The sequence below is a fragment of the Myotis myotis genome, unplaced genomic scaffold (assembly GCF_014108235.1).
Source record: "Myotis myotis isolate mMyoMyo1 unplaced genomic scaffold, mMyoMyo1.p scaffold_m19_p_1, whole genome shotgun sequence".
NCBI classification, from domain to species: Eukaryota; Metazoa; Chordata; class Mammalia; order Chiroptera; family Vespertilionidae; genus Myotis; species Myotis myotis.
The window spans coordinates 147,122,795-147,145,728 of record NW_023416313.1 but is presented as its reverse complement, the minus strand read 5'-3'; the positions used below and the strand labels follow the sequence as shown (position 1 = coordinate 147,145,728).

General features: G+C 44.5%; 1 protein-coding gene and 1 pseudogene across 4 annotated transcripts; one reads left to right on the top strand and one right to left on the bottom strand.

Moving 5' to 3' along the window:
* Positions 1 to 107: 107 nt before the first annotated feature.
* Positions 108 to 22,900, bottom strand: DHRS1 (dehydrogenase/reductase 1). Of its 4 annotated transcripts, none has more exons than XM_036354504.1 (9): positions 22,786 to 22,900; positions 22,176 to 22,353; positions 9,065 to 9,208; positions 8,833 to 8,912; positions 2,325 to 2,457; positions 1,868 to 2,014; positions 1,255 to 1,324; positions 653 to 733; positions 108 to 502 (listed from the first exon to the last, which is right to left on the bottom strand). In XM_036354504.1, the coding sequence occupies exons 2-9, from the start codon at positions 22,323 to 22,325 to the stop codon at positions 366 to 368; spliced, it is 942 nt and encodes a 313-aa protein (XP_036210397.1). In that variant the 5' UTR covers positions 22,326 to 22,353; positions 22,786 to 22,900; the 3' UTR covers positions 108 to 365. The 4 variants fall into 4 exon arrangements, with proteins under 4 accessions (XP_036210397.1, XP_036210390.1, XP_036210406.1 ...); XM_036354497.1 differs by having other exon boundaries at positions 22,751 to 22,856; XM_036354513.1 differs by lacking the exon at positions 22,786 to 22,900 and adding an exon at positions 22,553 to 22,682.
* Positions 4,178 to 6,070, top strand: LOC118674040 (annotated as a pseudogene).
* Positions 22,901 to 22,934: the final 34 nt, after the last annotated feature.

Below are 22,934 nucleotides of genomic sequence, written 5' to 3'. Positions count from 1 at the left end.
CTGGAGGAAGGGGCCTTGTCCCAGGGACCGAACTCCATTTTGGGTACCTGTGAGTCTTTCTCTCAAGTAGTTATCAACTGGCCCAGTACAGAATCAGCACACAAATGTGTTGGAGAAATGAGAACTTTATTAGTACCAAGAACATTTTTCAAAACTTAAGCAAAAAGTAAAACGTAGGGACAAAGAAAACCAAGGCACAAAGAAGGGCCTATGGGGCCCCAGGGCTCACCAGGGACACACACACAGAGACCTTCTCTTTGTATCAGGGGCACTTGGTGGGTGGGAAAGGCTGCCTGTTCCACTGAGCTGGGCTCAGCCGCCCATAACAAATGAAAAGACAGAGTGGTGGCCTCAGGCCAGGAGGATTAGAACTTGCTTGTGTAGAGGGTCATAATCCACTTGGGCATACGGAGGAAGCCAGGCAAGTAGGAGGCCAGCCAGCTCAGGCTGGTGGCTTGGGAGAGAACCGAACTCAAAGACAAATAGTCCTGGATGGGGCGGCCTGAGAACAACAGGGAGGAGGATTAGACCCTCATTTCCCACTCCTTGGCTGAAGAGACTGACCGAGTGGGATGTGAGGGAGGAAGGAACGGGGTGAGCAGGAAACAGAAGGAAGAGAGGTCCAGGCTGGATGCTGGGGTAGAGCTCTTACCATCCACATCCCGAAGGCCATAGCGTCGAGCAAGGTCACAAGATGGCAGCACCTTCCCGCTCAGGCTCAGGATATTGGGGTCTGTGGGCACATACAGCTGATATGGCATGGCAGTGGTGCAGGGTGACGAGGTTTGGGCCCAATGGGACAGGGCACTACTGAGACAGGCTTAGGAGACCAGAATTGTTTCTCTCTGTTCCCGAGCCTCTGGCTTCTGGCCATACCTCCTAGGAGCTAGTTCTTGAAGCACCCAATCCTCAAAAATTGGGAATCCTGACCCTGTGGGACTCCAGAAGCCAGAGAAAAGAATGGTTTATTCCCCAACTACCTCCTGAGCCAGGGCCCAGAACTGGCTGCCACCACCCTGCAGATAGTGGTTCTCAACCTTCCTAATGCCGTGACCCTTTAATACAGTTCCTCATGTTGTGGTGACCCCCAACCATAAAATTATTTTTGTTGCCACTTCATAACTGTAATTTTGCTACTGTTATGAATTGTAATGTGAATATCTGATATGCAGGATGTATTTTCATTGGTCGCGACCCACAGGTTGAGAACCGCTGCAGGCCCTTCTTGTTACCAGCTGCCCCCAACCTCTTCACCTGTTGCCAAAGCCACCACGCATTTGCCACTCATTTCCGTGGTCTCCGCGGATGAGAAATTAATTTTGAGCTGAAACATAGGAGCAGAGAAGCGAAGGGTTAGTTTCTCAGAGCACCGCCCAAGTCTCTCCTCTGCTTTCAGCTTCTGTTCCAGAGCAGAGGCCCTCATCGCGCACCTGTAGGACTCAGCATCTCGGAAGGTGCTGGAGCCATTCCTCCCCACATCCCTGTGACCTTGTATCCCGGCACTAGGGCCCACTGTCTTTCCTAAGTGGAAGGATCTGGGGAAGCCAACTCTGTTGACCTTCTAGGATAGTACACTGTGGGGTCACGGCCATGGGCTATGGAGGTGGGTAGTCTTTCCACTTAAGCCATCCGTGGCCTTAAGCAAGTTTCTTACTTCTCTGGGTTTCAGTTTCACTATCTATAAAAAGGAGATACTGTCTCCCTTACAGGAGTAGAGGACATTCCGTGTGTGCAGTGCTCAGCCCCATAATTTGCTGCCATGGTGAGCACCCGGGTATTTGCTCCTTGCTGTTGTTACTGTCTTGACATTAAGGAGGGGGAGCTGATTCCCCTGCATTCTCTGCCACCTCGGCCTCCCCTTGCCAACCTGCTTAAACAGGAGGTCCTCGCCAGTGTCACTCTTCTCCAAATGATCCCTCAGCAGCTCTGTCTGCACCAACCCTGGCCAGAGAGACACGTAGCTGACCCCGTGGCGCCGCAGCTCCTGGGCACAGTCTGCAGCCATCCTGTCACACTGCAGAGACAGGGCAGGGTGAGAGCCGGGGCACTGGCCACGTCACCTTCCTCCCCTGCCCTCCCTGCTTCGGCTGAAGATGTCCCCGTCCCATGCCCTTCCTAGGCGCTCTGTCTCAGCTGGCCATCTCTCCTAGTGCACTACTTACTCTGCCCAGCAGAGGAGCCCAGGTGAAGGAACTGTCCATGGAGGGGCAGGAGGAAAGGTGAAGTTGGCCTCCCACTCTGATCACTGGGGATTTAACTCCCGAACTAACTGGGTACCGTCACTGTCCTATACAGCCCCAACCCCTGTGCCCCTGGGTTCTTACCGCAGCTTTGCCCACGCCATAAGGAACATTGAAGAGATACTGCAGCCCCCCAATGGAGGAGATGACCACGATGAGCCCCCGGCCGGCTGGTACCATCAGCCGAGCCCCATACACTGAGCACAAGTAGTGGCCTCTAGAGGTGGGACAAGGAAGGAATGGACTGTGTTCAGTGCTGGGGAGGGTGCTGTAGCCTTGACAGCTCCCACTGCCCTCTAGTGGCTGTGGTCAGCCAGGAGAAGGCAGCATAGGGGTGGCCACAGACCTGAAGAACCAAGGACTTGAGGCCTCCTTCTGAGAGGAATACTGGTAAAATTAACCACTGAAGGAGGGAAATGGCACTCTCTAGGAGATGTAAAGGAAGAGCTCTGTCATAATAGCAATTACAAACCTAAACTAGCTCAGGGGGAACGTAGCTATATATAAGATCTACATGGAAAAACTATAAAGTGCTGTCTAATGTAAAAGGCCAGGTACAGGCATAATTTTTTTAAAAATATATTTTATTGATTTTTCACAGAGCAGAAGGGAGAGGGATAGAGAGTTAGAAACATCAATGAGAGAGAAACATCGATCAGCTGCCTCCTGCACACCTCCTACTGGGGATGTGCCCACAACCAAGGTAGATGCCCTTGGCCGGAATCAAATTTGGGACCTTTCAGTCCGCAGGCCGACGCTCTACCCACCGAGCCAAACCGGTTAGGGCTAGGCATAATTTATTTGGAAGGAAAAACATGTAAAACATCAGTTCTACTTAAATTAATCTATAGATTCAGTCAATTTGAGTTTTCTATATATATAAAAGCCTAAGCGCCCCTTATGATCAAATGACTGGTCGCTGTGATGTGCACCTACCACCAGGGAGCAGACGCTCAATGCAGGAGCTGCCCCCTGGTGGTCAGTGCGCTCCCACAGCCAACCTCCCACTGCTGGCCAACCTTCCGCTGTCCCTCACTGGGCCAGCTGGTCAACCTCCCTAGGTCACTCTCCCCTGGCCAGCCAACCTCCTGCGGTCCCTCCCCCTGGCCAATCGCCGGCCAGGCCGAGGGACCCCACCCATGCACAAATTCGTGCATTGGGCCTCTAGTATCTCTATAAGACTTTTGGAGGAATTGACAAAATAATCTAAAGCTCCATTATAATAAACATGGAATAGCCAGGTAAATTCTGAAAAAAAAAAAAGAAGAGTAATATCTGTGGGTGGGGGATATGCTCCCCCATCTTACCACCCCTTATTAAAATGTACAATGACATACTAGTTGAAAGAATGCAGTACTGCCGAAACCAGTTTGGCTCAGTGGCTAGAGCGTCGGCCTGCGGACTGAGAGGTCCCGGGTTCGATTCCAGTCAAGGGCATGTACCTGGGTTGCGGGCACATCCCCAGTAGGAGATGTGCAGGAGGCAGCTGATTGATGTTTCTCTCGCATCGATGTTTCTGACTCTCTGTCTCTCTCCCTTCCTCTCTGTAAAAAATCAATAAAATATATTTTAAAAAAAGACTGCAGGACTAGTATAACAATATACAGAGAGTCAGTGAAACGAGATAGTCAATAATTAGATCCACATGTAAATGAGAATTCAGTGAATTATAAAGGGAACACTTCAAGTCTACAGGGAAAGAGGGGTCATTCAATAAATGAATTTGGGATAACTGGCTATTTATTTGGCAGGTGGGATTGGCTACCTACTTCATTTATGTTTTCAAAATGCATTCTAAAAGGATAAATTGTTTGACTATTAAAAAAATGAAGGCACAAAAGCACTAAAAGAAAGCATGACAATGTGCTCATAAACTTGGGGTGGGGAAGGCTTGTCTTAGCATCACAGCAAGATAGAAAATATAAAAGCAAGTCAGGATGGCCGAGCGGTCTAAGGCGCTGCGTTCAAGATAGAAAATATAAAAGATTGACTTCTTAAAATTAAGACATATCCTATATAATAAAGCCTAATATGCAAATTGACCAAATGGTGGAGTGACCAGTTGCTATGACATGCACTGACCACCAGGGGGCAGACGCTCAATGCAGGAGCTGCCCACAGGCCCCAGGCAGCCAAGGTGGGTGCCAGCGGGGGGCCCCTGATTGCCCCACAGAGGGAGGCTACCGGTGGCAGGGGCAGGGCCAGCTAGCAGGTGGTGTCAGGCTGGCCAAGGTGGGTGCCAGCAGGGGCCCCCCAATTGTCCCTCCAGTCACCCCACAGATTGGCCCTGATCACCAGACAGGCCTAGTGGCCCTACCCGTACATGAATTTCATGCACCGGGCCTCTAGTATATATATATAAATGTATAAGTACATACATCTATATATGTTTATGTGTATAGAGAAAGCTGGGGAGAGCATGTATGCAAAATGATGAGTAGTCAATTGGGAAAAATATTTGTAAAATGTATCAAAGGAACCTATTCCACAGATATCTTATAAACTGATGTAAAAAGAATATGTTAATAATACAAACAACTCCCAAAAAATAAAGTGCTAACTGAAGTGAGTGGGCAGGGCAAGTGTGCTCCTCAGGGCAGTGAGTGCACCCGGGCCTGGCCTGGCCTGGCCGCTCAGGTACCTGCCCTGGGGCCCACCCCATCTCCATCCAGCCCATAGGCTCCAGACCCAAAGGTCAGTCCTGGTGGCTCATCCTAGCAAGCAGTCACCACTGAGAGGAGGCAGCATAAGGAATTCATCTTATTACCAGTGGCATTTAAATATTTATGGGATTTGAAAAATTGTAACCGCAGTTCTGATTCATGGATTGTCAAAGAAAGCAGAGAACATAGGATTTACACACGGGGCAGGTTGGGTAGATTTGAAGACTGATACTAAAATAGGAGCTGGAAATAAAATGGTGGACAAAACAGTTGGTTCCTGCTCTCACAGAACTTAAACTTTAGTGAGGAAGATAAAACCAAGCAAGTAACAAAAACCTGTTTGAAATATGGTGGTTTCAGCAAGGCCTCAGTTTCCCTCTTTCAGCCCTTATAATTTGGGTGGCAGCTGCTTTCTCCAGGGTCAACTCTCCGCCATGTTGACCTGCTTTGTCTTATATCAGGTACATCAGCTCCAGAAAAGTGCTTGTTTGGGGAAATGTTAAATTTCGCTGCAGTTTTATGCCTTGCTACCATTTATGTTCATTATAAGCAAGTTCATGCTCTGAATCCTGAAGGAAAATGTATCACCAGATTAAACGAGGCTGGCTTTGTATTTGGATTGCTGAGTTGTTTAGGACTTTCTGTTGTGGCAAACTTCCAGAAACCACCTTTTTTATTGCACATGTATGTGGAGCTGTGCTCACCTTTTGTATGAGCTCATTGTGTATGTTTGTTCAGACCATCCTTTCCTACCAAATGCAGCCCAAAATTCACGCCAAACAAATCTTCTGGCTCAGTCTTTGGTTGTCTGGTGTGGAGTAAGTAAGTGCATGTAGCATGCTGATTTGCTCATCACTTTTGTAGTGGTAGTTTTGGCACAGATGTAGTACAAACATTCCACTGGAACAAAGGTTATGTGCTTCATATGATCACTACTGCAGCAGAATGGTCTATGTCATGTTCCTTCCTTGGTTTTTTCCTGACTTATATACATGATTTTCAGAAATTTCTTTAGGGGTAGAAGCTAATTTAATGGATTAACACTCTATGACATTGCTCCTTGTCCCATTAACAATGAACGAATGTGTCTACTTTTCAGAGATTTATGATGAAAGGATAAAATATTCCTCTGATGATTATGATTGGGAAAACATTCATAAGCTACTTCTGCTCTGAAATTTTCCACCAATTAATCAAGGCTGACAGTGACATTGAAGGGTCCTGATAACCAAGAGACACAAATTAAGCCATTTTATAAATTACTTTAAAGGATGTCTTCAAAGCTCTCCCTCCCAGGAGTATGCCCGCGCCTATGCCTTTTCCTTTCCCCTTCTCCCCCCGCACCCCTCCCCAGGCATGTTACCAAAGCTTTCTCACTCCAAGCTCCAAGGACCCTTCCTTTACCTCCATAACTTGTTTCCTAAGCCCATTTCTTCTAGGAACTACTTTTTCTACCTCTGTAATTTACCAAATAAATGTTCTCTTACAAAATAAAATAAAATAAAATAAAATAAAACAAAACCTACATAGAGGTTATCTTCAAGAGGATCACGTAAAAACATTTATGCTTATACTTTTTTTAGTCCCAGAAAATAAACCAAAGGACTATAAAAAAAGAATAAAGAGCCAATAAATAAATGGATAAAAAGCTCAACTTGCTCTAGCCAGTTTAGTTCAGTGGCTAGAGCATCAGCTTGTGGACTGAAGGGTCCTGGGTTCGATTCTGTTCAAGGGCACATGCCTGATTACTGGCTTAATCCCCAGTAGGGGGCATGCAGGAGACAGCAGATTCTCTCTCATCACTGATGGTTCTATCTCTCTCACTCTTTCCATTCCACTCTGAAATCAATAAAAAATAAAAACATTAAAGTTTTTAAAAAAAAGCTCAACTTCACAAATAAAAAAATATGAATTAAAACCACCTTAGCCCGGCCGGTGTGGCTCAGTGGTTGAGCATTGACCTACGAACCAGGAGGTCAGGGTTTGATTCCTGGTTAGGGTACATGCCCAGGTTGCAGGCTCATCCCTAGTGTGGGGCGTGCAGGAGGCAGCCAATCCATGATTCTCTCTCATCATTGATGTTTCTATCTCTCTCACCCTCTCTCTTCCTCTCTGAAATCAATAAAACAACAACAAAAACAAAATCCCCACCTTATGGTATCTTTGGCCTATCAGAGTGGCAAAGCTTGCATGACTGAGTGACCTGATTGTTTAGCATGGCTGAGGGCATAGAAAAGATACCCCCCTTCATTGTCATGAGTTTATGAATTGGTGGGGGTTTTTTTGAGGACAGTTTGATAATGTTTATTAAATCTTTAAGAAGTACATATTTTTTCCAAGATTCCACTACTGCAATAGATAAAGGGTTAGGTAGATAAATTATGATACGTACACTGAGTCAACTATTTAAAAGTATGGTAGAATACTAGATTATCAACAGTAGCTATAACTCAGTCAAGGGAGGAAGGTGGTGATGACAGAGTAAGATAATACCGATTTTCACTTTTTTTTCAAAATTTTAAAAAATAATATACACTAACTTGGTAACCAAAAAAAAAATTCTTTTCCATGGGAAACTTGAACTTCCAAATGAAAACAAGTAGAGAGACCTATGGTTTCAAAAGGAAGCCCAGCCTAAGGTAATGCAAAGGAAAGGCAGTAAACATGTATGTGAATGTGTGTTGGGAGGTGAGAGGAGATGGTGGTGGGCCTTCAAGAGGCTCACAAAGTGATCTTTACCTTGGAGAATTCATCAGGGCTGGCCTTTGCCCCTTGTAGGCTGGAAACGCCGATCAGCAAGAGAGGAGGTGAAAGGCGCTGTTTGGAGGACTAAGGATGTGGGCGTTGCCTTTTCCAGCTGTTTGAGTTTTCTTTTCTTGCTTCTTGGCTAACCACCCCTCTCTGTCCTCATAATCTTTCTTCTACTTTGGGAATCACAGTTGGATTCTCATTCTGCTTCCTTGGGATTGCCACTAGAAACCATGGGTGTTCTTAAACACTTTAGTCTCAGGTTTTCAGATAATATCTTAAGTTATTCCCACAGGTCATGTTCAGGGAGTGTAGTTTATGAGACTACCATAGTTCCAAAAATAATAAACACAGACATGACTGGTGTATATCATGTCGAGCAAACTAAATGCTGTGTTTCATCTCACTCCCGTACCACATGTACATGTAACCCGTGACACCCCTGCCCTCCCAACTCTGACCTGGGAGTGCCCTTGCCTGTGGGTCTGGAGTGAGGATCTGGAGGCTAGGAAGACTGACAGTCACTCTTTCTTATTGACTTTCTTTTGATCTAAAACAAAACAATTTCTGCCCTAGCTGGTTTGGCTCAGTGGTTACAGCATCAGCCTGATGACTGAAGAGTCTCAGGTTCGATTCTGGTCAAGGGCATGTGCTTTGGTTGCAGGCTTGATCCCCAGCCCCAGTCGGGGCGTGTTCGGGAGGCAACCAATTGAAGTGTGTCTCTCACATCGATATTTCTCTGTCTCTTCCTCCCTCTACTCTTTCTAAAAAAATCAATGGAAAAAAATATCCTCAGGTGAGGATTGATAAAACAAAACAATTTCTCCCTCTAATTTTTTTGGAAATATTGGCTACGGGTGGTGTGCATTATTGAGGGAAGCAAGTTCCCTTCTGGGTCATGCATTTGGATGGGCAGAGAGTGAGGCAGGAGAGAAGCAAAGGGCACGGCCAGATGAAAATTACTGACAAAAACAAGACAAAAGTTGACATTCCCAGGTACAGATTCACTTGGATGGAACTTCTCCAGAGGTGAGTGGGATAGATGGGACAAGAGGGAGAAGAAAGAGATGGGAGGTCAGAGAGAAAAGGAAAGGGCATATGGGGAAAGATCGGGGCCGTCAGCCTGGCTAAGTGGGTGAGGGGAGCCCAGGTCCTTGCAGTGAGATAAGGGGGACACTTACCTGAGTCCAACATTGTTGACATCATCCCACATGGAGGCAGGGCTTTCCCAGAATGCCTTCTTACGGTTGTCTATGATTGTCTAGAAAGTACAGGGAGAGTGATGAATTGGATGGCCTGAGGCAGGAAGGTCTGAGGGGCAGGATAATGGAAGGACAATTAGTGGGGATAAAAACTCAGGGGTCACAGGAGGAGGTCATGAGTGCGGAGTTGGGATCAAAGTTTAAAGAGTACCTGAACCCCAGCATAGGCATTGTTGACCAGCACATCCAAACGTCCGTTCTGTTCTCGATCAACCTTCTCAAATAGGTTTCGCACTTCACTCTCCTGGCCTGAATCACACACCACAGGCACACACTTGCCCCCTCGGGATTGCGCCTGGAGAGAGACAGAGAGGATATGAGCTCACAGTCGCACAGGAGTGTAGACATAATGCAGCTTCCCTCCACTCCCAGCTTGGGAGCTGGAAGGCCATCATAGGAATCAGTCAGCAGCTGAGGGAACATGGTTGGCAATATCGCCCTCTGATGTCTGGGTGAGGAATTTCAGGAGTGCTAGGTCCTCCCTTTTTAGAGCAAGGTGGATTGGAATCTCAGCTTTAAAAATACTAGGATACAAACATTTACTGAGGCCTTGTATGCACAAGGCATTGTACTCTGCATGTGGAAGGTATGAGACAAACAAGACACGGAGGCTGCTGTTAAGAAATGAGTATTCATCTTTTTCCTTGCCCTTGGCTACTTCCATCTCACATGCCCTTAGTTGAAATTCCAAAGTCCCTAAAGCTTTCAAACAGAACTTTTTTTCCCCCCCACTCATGTGGAACCCCTACTCAATCCCAGTCCTCTTACCCTCACTCCACCTGTGCTCCTTCCTGGTAACAAGGAAATAAAAGCTGTCAGGCATGAACTATTTCTACTTCCCGTTCCATCTCAGCGTCTACAAATGTGCCCCATCCTCTAACTTGAGAGGAAGAAGAGTACCTTATTCAGGAACAGGCCTCCTATTCTCCAAGTCCAACCCCCTTGCCTACTTGCCTACTAAGTGCTCACTGGACTTCCTGTCTTTCTGCCTTAAATTAATTCTTCATATCCCAGCCAGACAGTATGAACTATTTAAAACACAAATCTGTTTTAAATCCTCCAATGGGATCACCATCTCTTAGACTGCAGTGGTTCTCAACCTTCTGGCCCTTTAAATACAGTTCCTCATGTTGTGACCCAACCATAAAATTATTTTCGTTGCTTCTTCATAACTGTAATGTTGCTACTGTTATGAATCGTAATGTAAATATCTGATATGCAGGATGGTCTTAGGCGACCCCTGTGAAAGGGTCGTTTGACCGCCAAAGGGGTCGCGACCCACAGGTTGAGAACTGCTGTCTTAGAGAATAAAGCCAAAGTTATCTACCAGTGTTGGGCGCCAGATGTAAGCTGGCAAGGTCCTTGCACCTGAAGGGGCTAGCAAGGCTGGGACAACTTACCCACACAGTTTTCCCATACTTGTTTGGATGGCGATTATCAGTAGAATGGGAGTAACATTTGTAGAATGAGAACAGCCTTTCATAGCTTGCCAAGAAGTCTATAACTATTTACTGAGATATGCTGTACTGAGAACTTGTCCTTCTGCTGTATCTCTCCCTCAGAGATTAAGAGGAACAAAGAATACATTCCTCTTGACAGACCTCCGATTCAGTGTGTTGTGTATAAATAGGATTGTATAGCTAATAAACTTGCTTCAGTTCATTGAGAGAACTGGGGTCCTCCCGACCCCGCTTTCCTGTCTTTCTTTCTTTTCTCAATTCCCACCTCCCTGCCTCAGCCCAGCTCAACCCTGTCAGGCTGGCCCTGACAGATCTGGCGCCCGAGCTAAGGGACTGAGGAACTGGGAAAAAGACGGTGAGGAACTCAGTCGGGCTTGGAGAGACGACGTGAGGATCTCCTCCGGATAAAGAGTGCACTCGTTAAGGTAAGGGAGGAGCAATTTTTTGATAATCGGGAGTAAAGCATGGGGCAATTAGAATCTAGAGAAAATGCCCTTTATGGGCAAATGTTAAAGTTTATGTTCAATAGTAGAGGAACTAAGGTTAATGACAAGCAAGTAGAACATTTTTTAAAATTCAGACAGGAGGTCTGCATTTCCTTATCGAATTTAATACGGGATTATTTAGATCCCACGCATGACCATAATCAACCATCTCTTAAGCCAGAAAAAAAGGAGAAGCAGCGTGATAGCACAAAACAGGAGTCTAAAAGAGACAGTATATTAAAAAGAAATAATGTAACTTTTAAAGACAATTTAACTCCTCAAGATGAGGAGGATTTTGAGGAAGCTGCTGCTCTTTGTCATGATGATAATACAGGTATTGTTCAGGCAGAAGAGGAGGAAGAATGTTTTTCTGCTGGAACTGAAGATGGCAGTGATATAGAGGATGTGCTGGAATGCTTTGTAGAAACATTAAAGCTTCTTGGCAAGAAAAAGAGCAGCCGCGGGGGGCCGTTCCCGCCGCTCTCCGCTGCCTTGTGCAGCACCAGTTCCACTTTCCCCTCTCCAGCTGGCCTTGCAGGAAGCACGAAAGTGTGGTGAGGAATTGGGCATTCACGCCTTCTCTGTTATGGAATGGGTGAGCCCTCACACGGGACAGCGTGAGCGTGCTTATGACCCGCTTCCTTTTAAAACTTTAAAAGAGTTAAAAACAGCCTGTGCTCAGTATGGGCCCACTTCCCCTTATACTTTAACCATCTTGGAAACTATGGCCTCAGAGGCTCTCCCACCTAATGATTGGAGAGCTATTGCCAAGGCTTGTGTATCAGGAGGGGATTATCTCTTGTGGAAATCAGAATATGATGAAAAGGCTAAGGAACAAGCTTCTCGTAATCGAGCGGCCCAGGTTAATATTTCTTATGAAATGCTGGTAGGTGAAGGAGTCTATGCTGATACCCACAATCAAATTCAATACCCCCAGGAAGCTTATGGACAGATTAATGGAGCTGGGGTCAGAGCCTGGAAAAAGTTACCCACCTCTGGTTAGAAAACAGAAGAGCTCTCAAAAATTATTCAAGGGCCAGATGAAAAGTATCAGGATTTTGTCTCTCGGCTATTACAGGCTGTGGCCAAGTAGTGGTGGATGAAGAGGCTGGCATGTTAATAGTTAAACAGTTGGCATATGAAAACGCCAACACTGCCTGCCAAGCTGCACTGCGGCCCTATCAAAGACAGGGGACTCTCTCAGATTATATCCGCATTTGCGCAGATATTGGTCCCTCATATATACAAGGAGTTGCCATTGCGGCTGCATTAAAGGGAACCACCATTGAAGGAATTCTTCAGCAACAATTTAGCACAGGGAAAAGTCAAACATACAAGTGCTACACTTGTGGAGGACACATGGCAAAACAGTGTCCTTCTAATAAAGGGGTTAATAAAGGAAATGGCAAAGGTCCCAAACAACCTGGACTATGCCCTAAATGTAAAAAAGGAAAACATTGGGCAAATGAGTGTAAATGTAAAGCAGATATCCAGGGAAATTCTTTGCCTCAACACCAGTCGGGAAACTACCAAAAGGGGCCAGCCCAGACACAGCAAATAACAGGAGCATTGTCTATTTACCCTCCTGTCCTTATGCCGTCTCAAGGCCAGCAGACTGCACAGCACCCAGTCCGCCCCAGAGAGCAAAATAGATACAAGAGCTATTCCGAGCAGCCCCCAGAAGTGCCGGGCTGGACCTTGGATCCATAGAAATAAGACATTCTGTCTGCCCAGGGTGCTGCCCTTGCCTACTGAAATAAACAAAATATCATTAGATTTAAAACCTCCCACATAGAGAAGAAGTGATGATTTCCTTGCATTTCCGATACAGCTACAGCAAATGCCACCGGATCTGAAATTTAAAAACTGGCTTGGAACTAAGGTGCGCAACGTCCAATTTTGGACATTTAGATAGAGTTTTGAGCTGAAATCTCTTTACAAATATACAAAATAGAACCTAAGACTGATTATTTCCTAATAAAAATAGCAAAATTTAACTCAAAGAAAAAAAAAGATGCTGGCTAGATTCTAGCAGCAGGATTGGCATTTCCATGATAAAGAACAGTTTTTAAATACTAATTAAGAATATTAAAAAGTTAATTTCAAGGCCGAAAAGGAAATTCAGTAAAATTATCTCTGTTACAAAAATTTGCTAAAGAACATGCCTTAAAATAATAAATTGAATTTAAATCTCAAGAATTATTAAAATATATTAATTATAAAAATCTAAGTAGCCCAGGTAAAAGACGGCTACGCCCTTTAATTAAGGCTGGCTTCCCAAAGCAATTTCTTTTCTTTTTTTTTTTTAATCTTTATTGTTCAGATTATTACATTAGTTCCTCTTTTCCCCCCCCATAACTCCCCTCCTCCCAGTTCCCGCCCCACCCTCCGCCCTCACTCCCCACCCACTGTCCTCATCCATAGGTGCACAATTTTTGTCCAGTCTCTTCCCGCATCTCCCACACCCCCTTCCCCCGCAAGAATAGTCAGTCCATTCCCTTTCTATGTCCCTGATTCTATTATAATCAACAGTTCATTCTGTTCATCAGATTATTTATTCACTTGATTCTTAGATTCACTTGTTGATAGATGCATGTTTGTTGTTCATAATTTGTATCTTTACCTTTTTCTTCCTCTTCCTCTTCTTAAAGGATACCTTTCAGCATTTCATATAATCCTGGTTTGGTGGTGATGCAATTTCTTTTTTTTTAAAAATATATTTTATTGATTTTTCACAGAGAGGAAGAGAGAGAGATAGAGAGTTAGAAACATCGATGAGAGAGAAACATCGACCAGCTGCCTCTTGCACATCTCCCACTGGGGATGTGCCCACAACCCAGGTACATGCCCTTGACCGGAATCGAACCCGGGACCTTTCAGTCCGCAGGCCGACGCTCTATCCACTGAGCCAAACCGGTTCCGGCCCAAAGCAATTTCTAATAGAGGAAGGGCTCTATTAGAAACAGAGCAGGTAGGCCAAAAATTTCCTGCCAGTGACAACTTTTAAAGAGAGGCTTGCTTCCCAGTTTCCCATCCTTGGTAGAAAGAATGTAACTAATTTGCATTTTAATGGTTACCTGTTTTCAGTGAATGGCACCCCAAGGCTTAGGAGTTTACTAAATTAAATTAGATATTCTGAAATAACAAAATGCTAAAATATTAATCTAAATGTCCCTCATGAAAAATCTAGAGGACAGAATTAAATCTATTGATTATGTCATGTATTTTTGAAGTTTATTCTTAAAAATGTTACTGATTAAGAAATACTAAATATTTAACTTGCCAGCTAAGAGTATAAAGTTCTGGTTACATAAATTGGGAGAAATCATATAATTATAATAAAATTTCAACATTTATCTAATTGAAAAAAGAGGATAAATTCTATAATCCCAACCAAAATTTTTAAATACAAAGATCAGTTTTAATTTAATTGATATCTCTTAATAATTATAAAAGGTATATAATCTTTAAATTATATATACACATATATATTTAATAGTTTTTTAAGTTAGATTTCAAAACTATAATCAAGGAATGACTTTAGGACATTTCATGGGCACTGAAATGTTTTCAAAAGTTTATTCTCTTTTCTTTTTTTTTTTTTTTTTTTTTTAAATATATTTTATTGATTTTTTACAGAGAGGAAGGGAGAGAGATAGAGAGTTAGAAACATCGATGAGAGAGAAACATCGATCAGCTGCCTCCTGCACATCTCCCACTGGGGATATGCCCGCAACCCAGGCACATGCCCTTGACCGGAATCGAACCTGGGACCCCCCAGTCCGCAAGCCGACGCTCTATCCACTGAGCCAAACCGGTTTTGGCTATTCTCTTTTCTTAAATGATTTTTTAATAAAGCCAATTTAATATACTTGAAATCACATAGAAAGCTTTATAAAATAAATATTAATAAATATATATTTTAAGTTTTTGCCTCTAAGAAAGGGCAAAACAAGTTATCTTATTTAATATTTCTTAAAATACAGCAGTAGAATATTAAGATATAATTTAAAATAACAAAAGCTCATTAATAATTTTTAGACCCCTGGTATTGCCGACAACAATCAAGGCTTAACTACAACAAGACTGGGCACAAAGACCACTAGGGGGTGCACCAAGAAAGCATAAAAAATGCGGAGACAAAGAAACAGGACAAAACTGTCAATGGAGGATATTGAATTCAGAACCACACTTTTAAGGTCTCTTAAGAACTGTCAAGAAGCCGTCGATAAATGTAGTGAGATCCTCAAGAAATCTAATGAGACCCTTGATGTTATGATAAAGAACCAACTAGAAATTAAGCATACACGAACTGAAATAACGAATACTATACAGACTCCCAACAGCAGACCAGAGGAGCACAAGAATCAAGACAAAGATTTGAAATGCGAAGAAGCAAAAAACACCCAACCAGAAAAGCAAAATGAAAAAAGAATCCGAAAATACGAAGATAGTGTAAGGAGCCTCTGGGACAGCTTCAAGCGTACCAACATCAGAATTATAGGGGTGCCAGAAGATGAGAGAGAGCAAGATATTGAAAACCGGAGAACCAAGATGGCGGCATAGGTTAACACTGGAGTTTGCTGCTTTGAACAACTACTTCAAAAGTGAAACCAAAAAACGGAAGGGACATCACCCAGAAACACAGGAACGCTGGCTGAGTGGAAGTCCTACAACTAGGAGGAAAGAGAAACGCATACGGACACTCAGAGGAGGCGCAGTGCTGAAGTCAAATTCTGAGGTGCGGAGTGCGCGGAGCGGGCTGGCGGCGGAGGGTGCGGTTGGCGTTTTCAATCGGGAGGGAGTCGCAGACTCTGAGCTCCAGATCCCGGCAAGTCTTTAGGGACCCAGACTCAAACAGGAGAAGCGGGACTGTCTGGCTTCGGTCAGAGCGAGTGCAGCTTTCTCTCTGAGCTTTGCAGCGGGTGCTGGGACTCAGAGAGGCAGAGCCCCTGGGGACAGGACTGAGAGCCGCCATAACTGCTCTCTCCGGCCCACCCTGTTGATCCTGTGCGACCCGCACCGCCCAAGCCCTGCACAGAGGCTTTTGCCGGATAGCCTCAGACAAACGCCAGATTAGCACCTCCCTAGAGGACAGAAATTCTCTCACTGCTGACACAGCTGATTCTCATAGCCACTTGGCCTGGAGGTCAAACCCTCCCTGGAATTAGCTACAACAATCAAGATTTAACTATAAGACTGCGAACAAAGACCACTAGGGGGTGCACCAAGGAAGCATAACAAAATGCGGAGACAAAGAAACAGGACAAAATTGTCAATGGAAGATATAGAGTTCAGAACCACACTTTTAAGGTCTCTCAAGAACTGTTTAGAAGCCGCCGATAAACTTAATGAGATCTACAAGAAAACTAATGAGACCCTTGATGTTATATTGGGGAACCAACTAGAAATTAAGCATACACGGACTGAAATAACGAATATTATACAGACTCCCGACAGCAGACCAGAGGAGCGCAAGAATCAAGCCAATGATTTGAAATGCAAGGAAGCAAAAAACACCCAACTGGAAAAGCAAAATGAAAAAAGAATCCGAAAATGCGAGGATAGTGTAAGGAGCCTCTGGGACAGCTTCAAGCGTACCAACATCAGAATTATAGGGGTGCCAGAAGATGAGAGAGAGCAAGATATTGAAAACCTATTTGAAGAAATAATGACAGAAAACTTCCCCCACCTGGTGAAAGAAATGGACTTACAGGTCCAAGAAGCGCAGAGAACCCCAAACAAAAGGAATCCAAAGAGGACCACACCAAGACACATCATCATTAAAATGCCAAGAGCAAAAGATAAAGAGAGAATCTTAAAAACAGCAAGAGAAAGAAACTCAGTTACCTACAAGGGAATACCCATACGACTGTCAGCTGATTTCTCAACAGAAACTTTGCAGGCCAGAAGGGAGTGGCAAGAAATATTCAAAGTGATGAATACCAAGAACCTACAACCAAGATTACTTTATCCAGCAAAGCTATCATTCAGAATTGAAGGTCAGATAAAGAGCTTCACAGATAAGGAAAAGCTAAAGGAGTTCATCACCACCAAACCAGAATTATATGAAATGCTGAAAGGTATCCTTTAAGAAGAGGAAGAGGAAGAAAAAGGTAAAGATACAAATTATGAACAACAAATATGCATCTATCAACAAGTGAATCTAAGAATCAAGTGAATAAATAATCTGATGAACAGAATGAACTGTTGATTATAATAGAATCAGGGACATAGAAAGGGAATGGACTGACTATTCCTGGGGGGGGAAAGGGGTGTGGGAGATGCGGGAAGAGACTGGACAAAAATCATGCACCTATGGATGAGGACAGTGGGTGGGGAGTGAGGGCGGAGGGTGGGGCGGGAACTGGGAGGAGGGGAGTTATGGGGGGGAAAAAAAAGAGGAACAAATGTAATAATCTGAACAATAAAGATTTAATTAAAAAAAAAAGAATTAAAAAAAAAAAAGATATTGAAAACCTATTTGAAGAAATAATGACAGAAAACTTCCCCCACCTGGTGAAAGAAATAGACTTACAGGTCCAGGAAGAGCAGAGAACCCCAAACAAAAGGAATCCAAAGAGGACCACACCAAGACACATCATAATTAAAATGCCAAGAGCAAAAGACAAATAGAGATTCTTAAAAGCAGCAAGAGAAAGAAACTCAGTGACCTACAAGGGAATACCCATACGACTGTCAGCTGATTTCTCAACAGAAACTTTGCAGGCCAGAAGGGAATGGCAAGAAATATTCAAAGTGATGAATATCAAGAACCTACAACCAAGATTACTTTATCCAGCAAAGCTATCATTCAGAACTGAAGGTCAGATAAAGAGCTTCACAGATAAGGAAAAGCTAAAGGAGTTCATCATGGCCAAACCAGTATTATATGAAATGCTGAAAGGTATCCTTTAAGAAGAGGAAGAAGAAGAAAAAGGTAAAGATACAAATTATGAACAACAAATACGCACCTATCAACAAGTGAATCTAAGAATCAAGTGAATAAATAATCTGATGAACAGAATGAACTGGTGATTATAATAGAATCAGGGACATAGAAAGGGAATGGACTGATTATTCCTGGGGGGGAAAGGGGTGTGGGAGATGTGGAAAGAGACTGGACAAAAATCGTGCACCTATGGATGAGGACAGTGGGTGGGGAGTGAGGGCGGAGGGTGGGGTGGGAACTGGGAGGAGGGGAGTTATGGTGGGAAAAAAGAGGAACAAATGTAATAATCTGAACAATAAAGATTTAATTTAATAATAATAAAAATAAAGAACCTAGAGACAGAAGAACTTCACTGGAGAGAACATGGGAAAAGATCCTGGACAGAAACTGGAGACAGAACCTAGAGACAGAACCTAGCAAGAGAACATGGCAAAAGATCCTGGACAGAAACTGGCCACAGGACCTAGAGATAGAACCTAGCGAGAGAACATGGCAAAAGATCCTGGACAGATACTGGCCACAGAACCTAGAGACAGAACCTAGCGAGAGAACCTGGCTGAAGGACCTAGAGACAGAACCTGGCTACAGAACCTGGATAGAACATGGCAAGAGAACCTGACTAGAACCTGGTGACCGAACCTGGCTGGAGAACCTGGACAGAACCTAGCGAGGGAACATGGCTACAGAACCTGGCTGGATAACCTGGCTGGAGAACCTAGCAAGAGAACATGGACACAGAACCTGGCTGGAGATCCTAACCAGAACTTTGCTGGAGATCCTGACCAGAACTTGGCTAGAGATCCTGGCTAGGCTGCTGATCAACTGAACACTGTCTCCGTGTCATTCCTTCTTCACCGACTCTGTCCACACCTTTGGGGATCCCTGTACCTGCTGGGGTTGGACCCCAACAAAAAATGAAGAATGAACTAGAGGGAATAAATAGCAGGTTAGATGAAGCAGAAGATCAAACCCATAGTCTGAACACAAGTTAGGAGAAAATAACTATTAAAAAATTAACCAAAATAGTTACAAAATCAAGAATACTAATATTTGCATCATAAAGGTACCAAAAGGAGAGAAGAGAGAAAAAGTGATTAAAAATCTCTTTGAAGAAATAATGACTGAAAACTTCTCTAACCTGATGAAGGAAATGCACATACAAGTCCAATAACTTCAGAGAGTCTCAAACAAGTTGAACCCAAAAGGCCCACACCAAAACATATTATAATTTAAATACCAAAAGTTAAAGAAAAAGAGAGGATCTTAAAAGTAGCAAGAGCCAGACTGGCATGGCCAAGTGGTTAAGCATCAAACTATGAACATGGAGGTCACGATTCTATTCCCAGTCCTGGCACATGCCCAGGTTGTGGGCTTAATCCTCAATTGTGGGCATGCAGGAGGCAGCCGATTGATGATTCTCTCCCATCATTGATGTTTCTGTTTCTCCCTCTCCCTTCCACTCTGAAATCAATAAAAACATATAATATTTTTTTAAAAGAAAAAAATAATAATTTTTAATATTTTACAACAGCATATTAACATTTATTCCAAACAAGCTTACAAACTAATTGTTTGGCAGGAATTTAATAAAAACATAAAAGCATTTTATCCCTTCCACTGTGTGGAAGGCCCCCTGGGAAGGCACTTAAGCATTCTATATTGACCTCTCTTGACCCTTTTTACCAAAGGGGGTCTCTCTTCCAATTGCCCACAGCTGTTACCTAAGCTCTCTGTTCATACTGAGGTTGAAGCCTCATGGTGGCTGGTACCATGGATCTGTCTCTTGCCCAATGGCGTAAGCTGGGCCCTCTCTAGAGAAGAAATCTGGGTTCTCCATGATCAATGCCGGGGCCCCGCCAGCAGGCGAGGGGATTCAAAGGCAGTTACTGGGCATGGAGGCCACAGGGGCATACGCTACCAAGGAGACAAAACTAAACCTCACATCACCCTGCTTGGCCCCGGAGGATGGCTGGTTAGTCAACGACAGGTAAGACCCCTCTGGGAGGGGCAACCTAAGACAGGCACAGTCACAGGGGGCCTCAGGGGAGAACTTGGGGGTCAGCAGAGGTGGGGCAGAGATCCTCACCTCCCCAACTATGCAGGGGCTTGAACACTCGCGGAGGTCTCCTGCCCCCATGGCTGCTGCGCTTCCCATGCCCAGCTCAGATCAGGACCCAGATAACAGAAAGAGACTTAGCCCAGCCGAGATTGATACCCAGATAACAGAGACTTAGCTAACAGCAGCTACCCTATATATAAATCTAGCTTAACACCAGGAATGCTCAGGGCCTTCTCAAGGATGCAAAATAATCCTTTCCATTAATATTTACAGTATAAACTAAGATTGTTATTAAAGTATTAAATTTAACAGTAAAATAGTAGTCAAGTTTTCAGATTAATTAAATTTTACTAATTAATATAAGTAATTATTCATAAAGTATTAGCCAAAATTTTCATTTCATGGACAAATTGCTTAACATACTATAAACCTAAAGCAGTCATATTTTTATACAAAAATTAAAATTTAAAGTTATCTAGACTGCATTATATAATTTCCAAAAACCTCCTAATATTAAAAAATAAAAAAGGAGGGATAGTGGAATAATAACCTGTTAAGTAAATGATAACCTGTTAAGTAAATGCCTTAATTGCTTTAATATTTTTACTTGAAAATTAATTTTTTCATTTATAATGCTAATAGCAAGACACCCATGAAAATATACATGGTGTCAAAATAAGCCAAAGGAAAATCGTTTGGACAAAATTTAAAAGAATCCCAAGTCTAAATTATAGATATGATTCCTTTATTAACCTTTGGTCGAGAATACATTTGTATATTTTCAGAAAACAACTCCAAGACCATGTGAATTCCTGCAACAGAGAGGAATTATCAGGACTGCTCCAGCCACAGAATAGCAGTGGCCTCATGAGACAACAAGAAGAGAAGCAGTCCAGAAATAAAGATGGTGAAGATGCCTTATCATGCTAGCAGTCAGCAGCTGTGCATCGCTGCAAGTTGCCCAGGACCAAACCAGAGAGGGTCGGACCTGCATTGCCACCATTTGTCCACCATCCAGAACTGAAATATTACTGCTGACATTTACACATAAAAAACTGTCAGACACTGAAACATGAACTTCGCCTAAAAAACAAAGAAGGGGGATCTGTTGGGGGCCAGATGTAAGCTGGCAAGGTCCTTGCACCTGAAGGGGCTAGCAAGGCTGGGACCCTTACCCACACAGTTTTCCCAGACTTTTTTGGATGGTGATTATCAGTAGAATGGGAGTAACATTTGTAGAATGAGAACAGCCTTTCATAGCTTGCCAAGAAGTCTATAACTATTTACTGAGATATGCTGTACTGAGAACTTGTCCTTCTGCTGTATCTCTCCCTCAGAGATTAAGAGGAACAAAGAATACATTCCTCTTGACAGACCTCCGATTCAGTGTGTTGTGTATAAATAGGATTGTATAGCTAATAAACTCGCTTCAGTTCATTGAGAGAACTGGGGTCCTCCCGACCCCACTTTCCTGTCTTTCTTTCTTTTCTCAATTCCCACCTCCCTGCCTCAGCCCGGCTCAACCCTGTCAGGCTGGCCCTGACAGATACCAGGGTCTCCCAAGGCCCAGTCTGTTTCCTTTCCAGCCTCTCACCTCCGCCCCTACTTTGCACCTGTATGTTTTGCAATTCTTTCTCACAGTGTCCACACTCCTTCACCACTGTCCCTCTGCTTGCAAAGGCCCCTTTGCCAGTGTGTCTTAGCTTCTTTGACCCAACTCTTACCTTTGAACACTCCGTTCAAGAACCACTTCCTCCAGAACACTTTCCCTAACTACTCTCTGGTGTCATCTCAAAATCCACCCCTCAATCCCAGAGCATGCTGTGCACACACATTCACCTCTTATCATTCACCATCTCCACATTACATTGCCATGAACTGCTTCTACCGCTGGCTAGACCTAGCTTTTAAGAGCAGAAGTTATATCTTATTAATCTTGGTAACCCCAGTGCTTCACCCTGTGCCTAGCAAATCAAGTGTACCCAAGTATTTAACTGAAAACCAGTAGAAAAGTCAAGTGAAAATGTACAGTTGAATAAAGTCTTGCCTAAAAGGAAGGAAAGCACAGGTCTACAAATCTTTAGTTCCAATTCCAAAGTCCCTAAAGCTTTCAAACAGAACGTGTTTTTTTGTTTTTTTTTTCATAAAACTCACTTGGTGGTAACTGTGACCTGATCTGAAGTTTTGTGGGGTTCATTTATCCCACTTTGAGAAAATGTTCACGTTTTATCGAGGAATATTATGGGTTTTGGTAAGGGGTTGGGAGGAGTGGTTAACAGGAAGGGATCCCTTAGGTGGCTTCTCACCTCCTCAGCAGCAGCCCGCAGTGTGTCCAGATGCCGGCCAGTGATGTACACGGTGGCACCTGCTTGGCAGAGCTGCAAGGCGATGCCGCGACCGATTCCCCGGGAAGCACCAGTCACCACGCACACTTGGCCCTTCATGGCAGCTGCCATGCTTACTCACAAGCAAAGGGGTAAAAATCTGTGGAAGCAAAGATTTGCTCTGAGGGAAGCCTGCAGATAGTTGAGGGGGACCCCGGAGGGTGGTAGGAGGAGGAGCCATGGTTGCGATGCTTCAGAGGGAGACACCTGGGTCCAGGCCCAGGGCCAGGCAGCTGTCCGTTTGGGGACGCCCAAGTGAAGAAAGGGGCGGGTGGGGCTGTTCAGGGCAGGGCACCTACTGGGACTCGGAGTGAGGCTGGCTGGGCCCTCCAGTCCCTGGCGCAGCGTCCACGCCGAGCCCTGGGCTATCTGAAGTTCTGGCCCCGGCCTGGCCCAGTCAGGCCGAGCCCCACGCGGGTGGCGCGGGTTCTGGGGTGGGGGGGTGAGCCAAGGACGGGGACGCTGAGCCCTAACTGGGCGGAACTCGCGTCTGTTACCTGCCGCCCGCGCCGCTCCCGGAGACCTGCCTCACCTGGCTGCCAGGTTCTCCAATGGCGAGCTGCGACTGCGGCGGGGTGTACACTCGCCCCGCGCGGGGGCGGGGCCAGGCTGGAGACGGGGCGGGGCCTGGCGGGGGCGGGGCCAGGGCCGGGCTAGAGACGGGGCGGGGCCTGGCGGGGG

Coding starts and splice junctions, on each gene's coding strand:
- DHRS1 (XM_036354504.1), bottom strand. CDS start 22,325: ATGGCAGCTGCCATGAAGGGCCAAGTGTGCGTGGTGACTGGTGCTTCC. Junction 9,209..22,175: donor TGCGGGCTGCTGCTGAGGAG/GTGAGAAGCCAC, acceptor GTCTCTCTCCAG/GCGCAATCCCGAGGGGGCAA. Junction 734..1,254: donor CGTGGTGGCTTTGGCAACAG/GTGAAGAGGTTG, acceptor ATGTGCCCACAG/ACCCCAATATCCTGAGCCTG.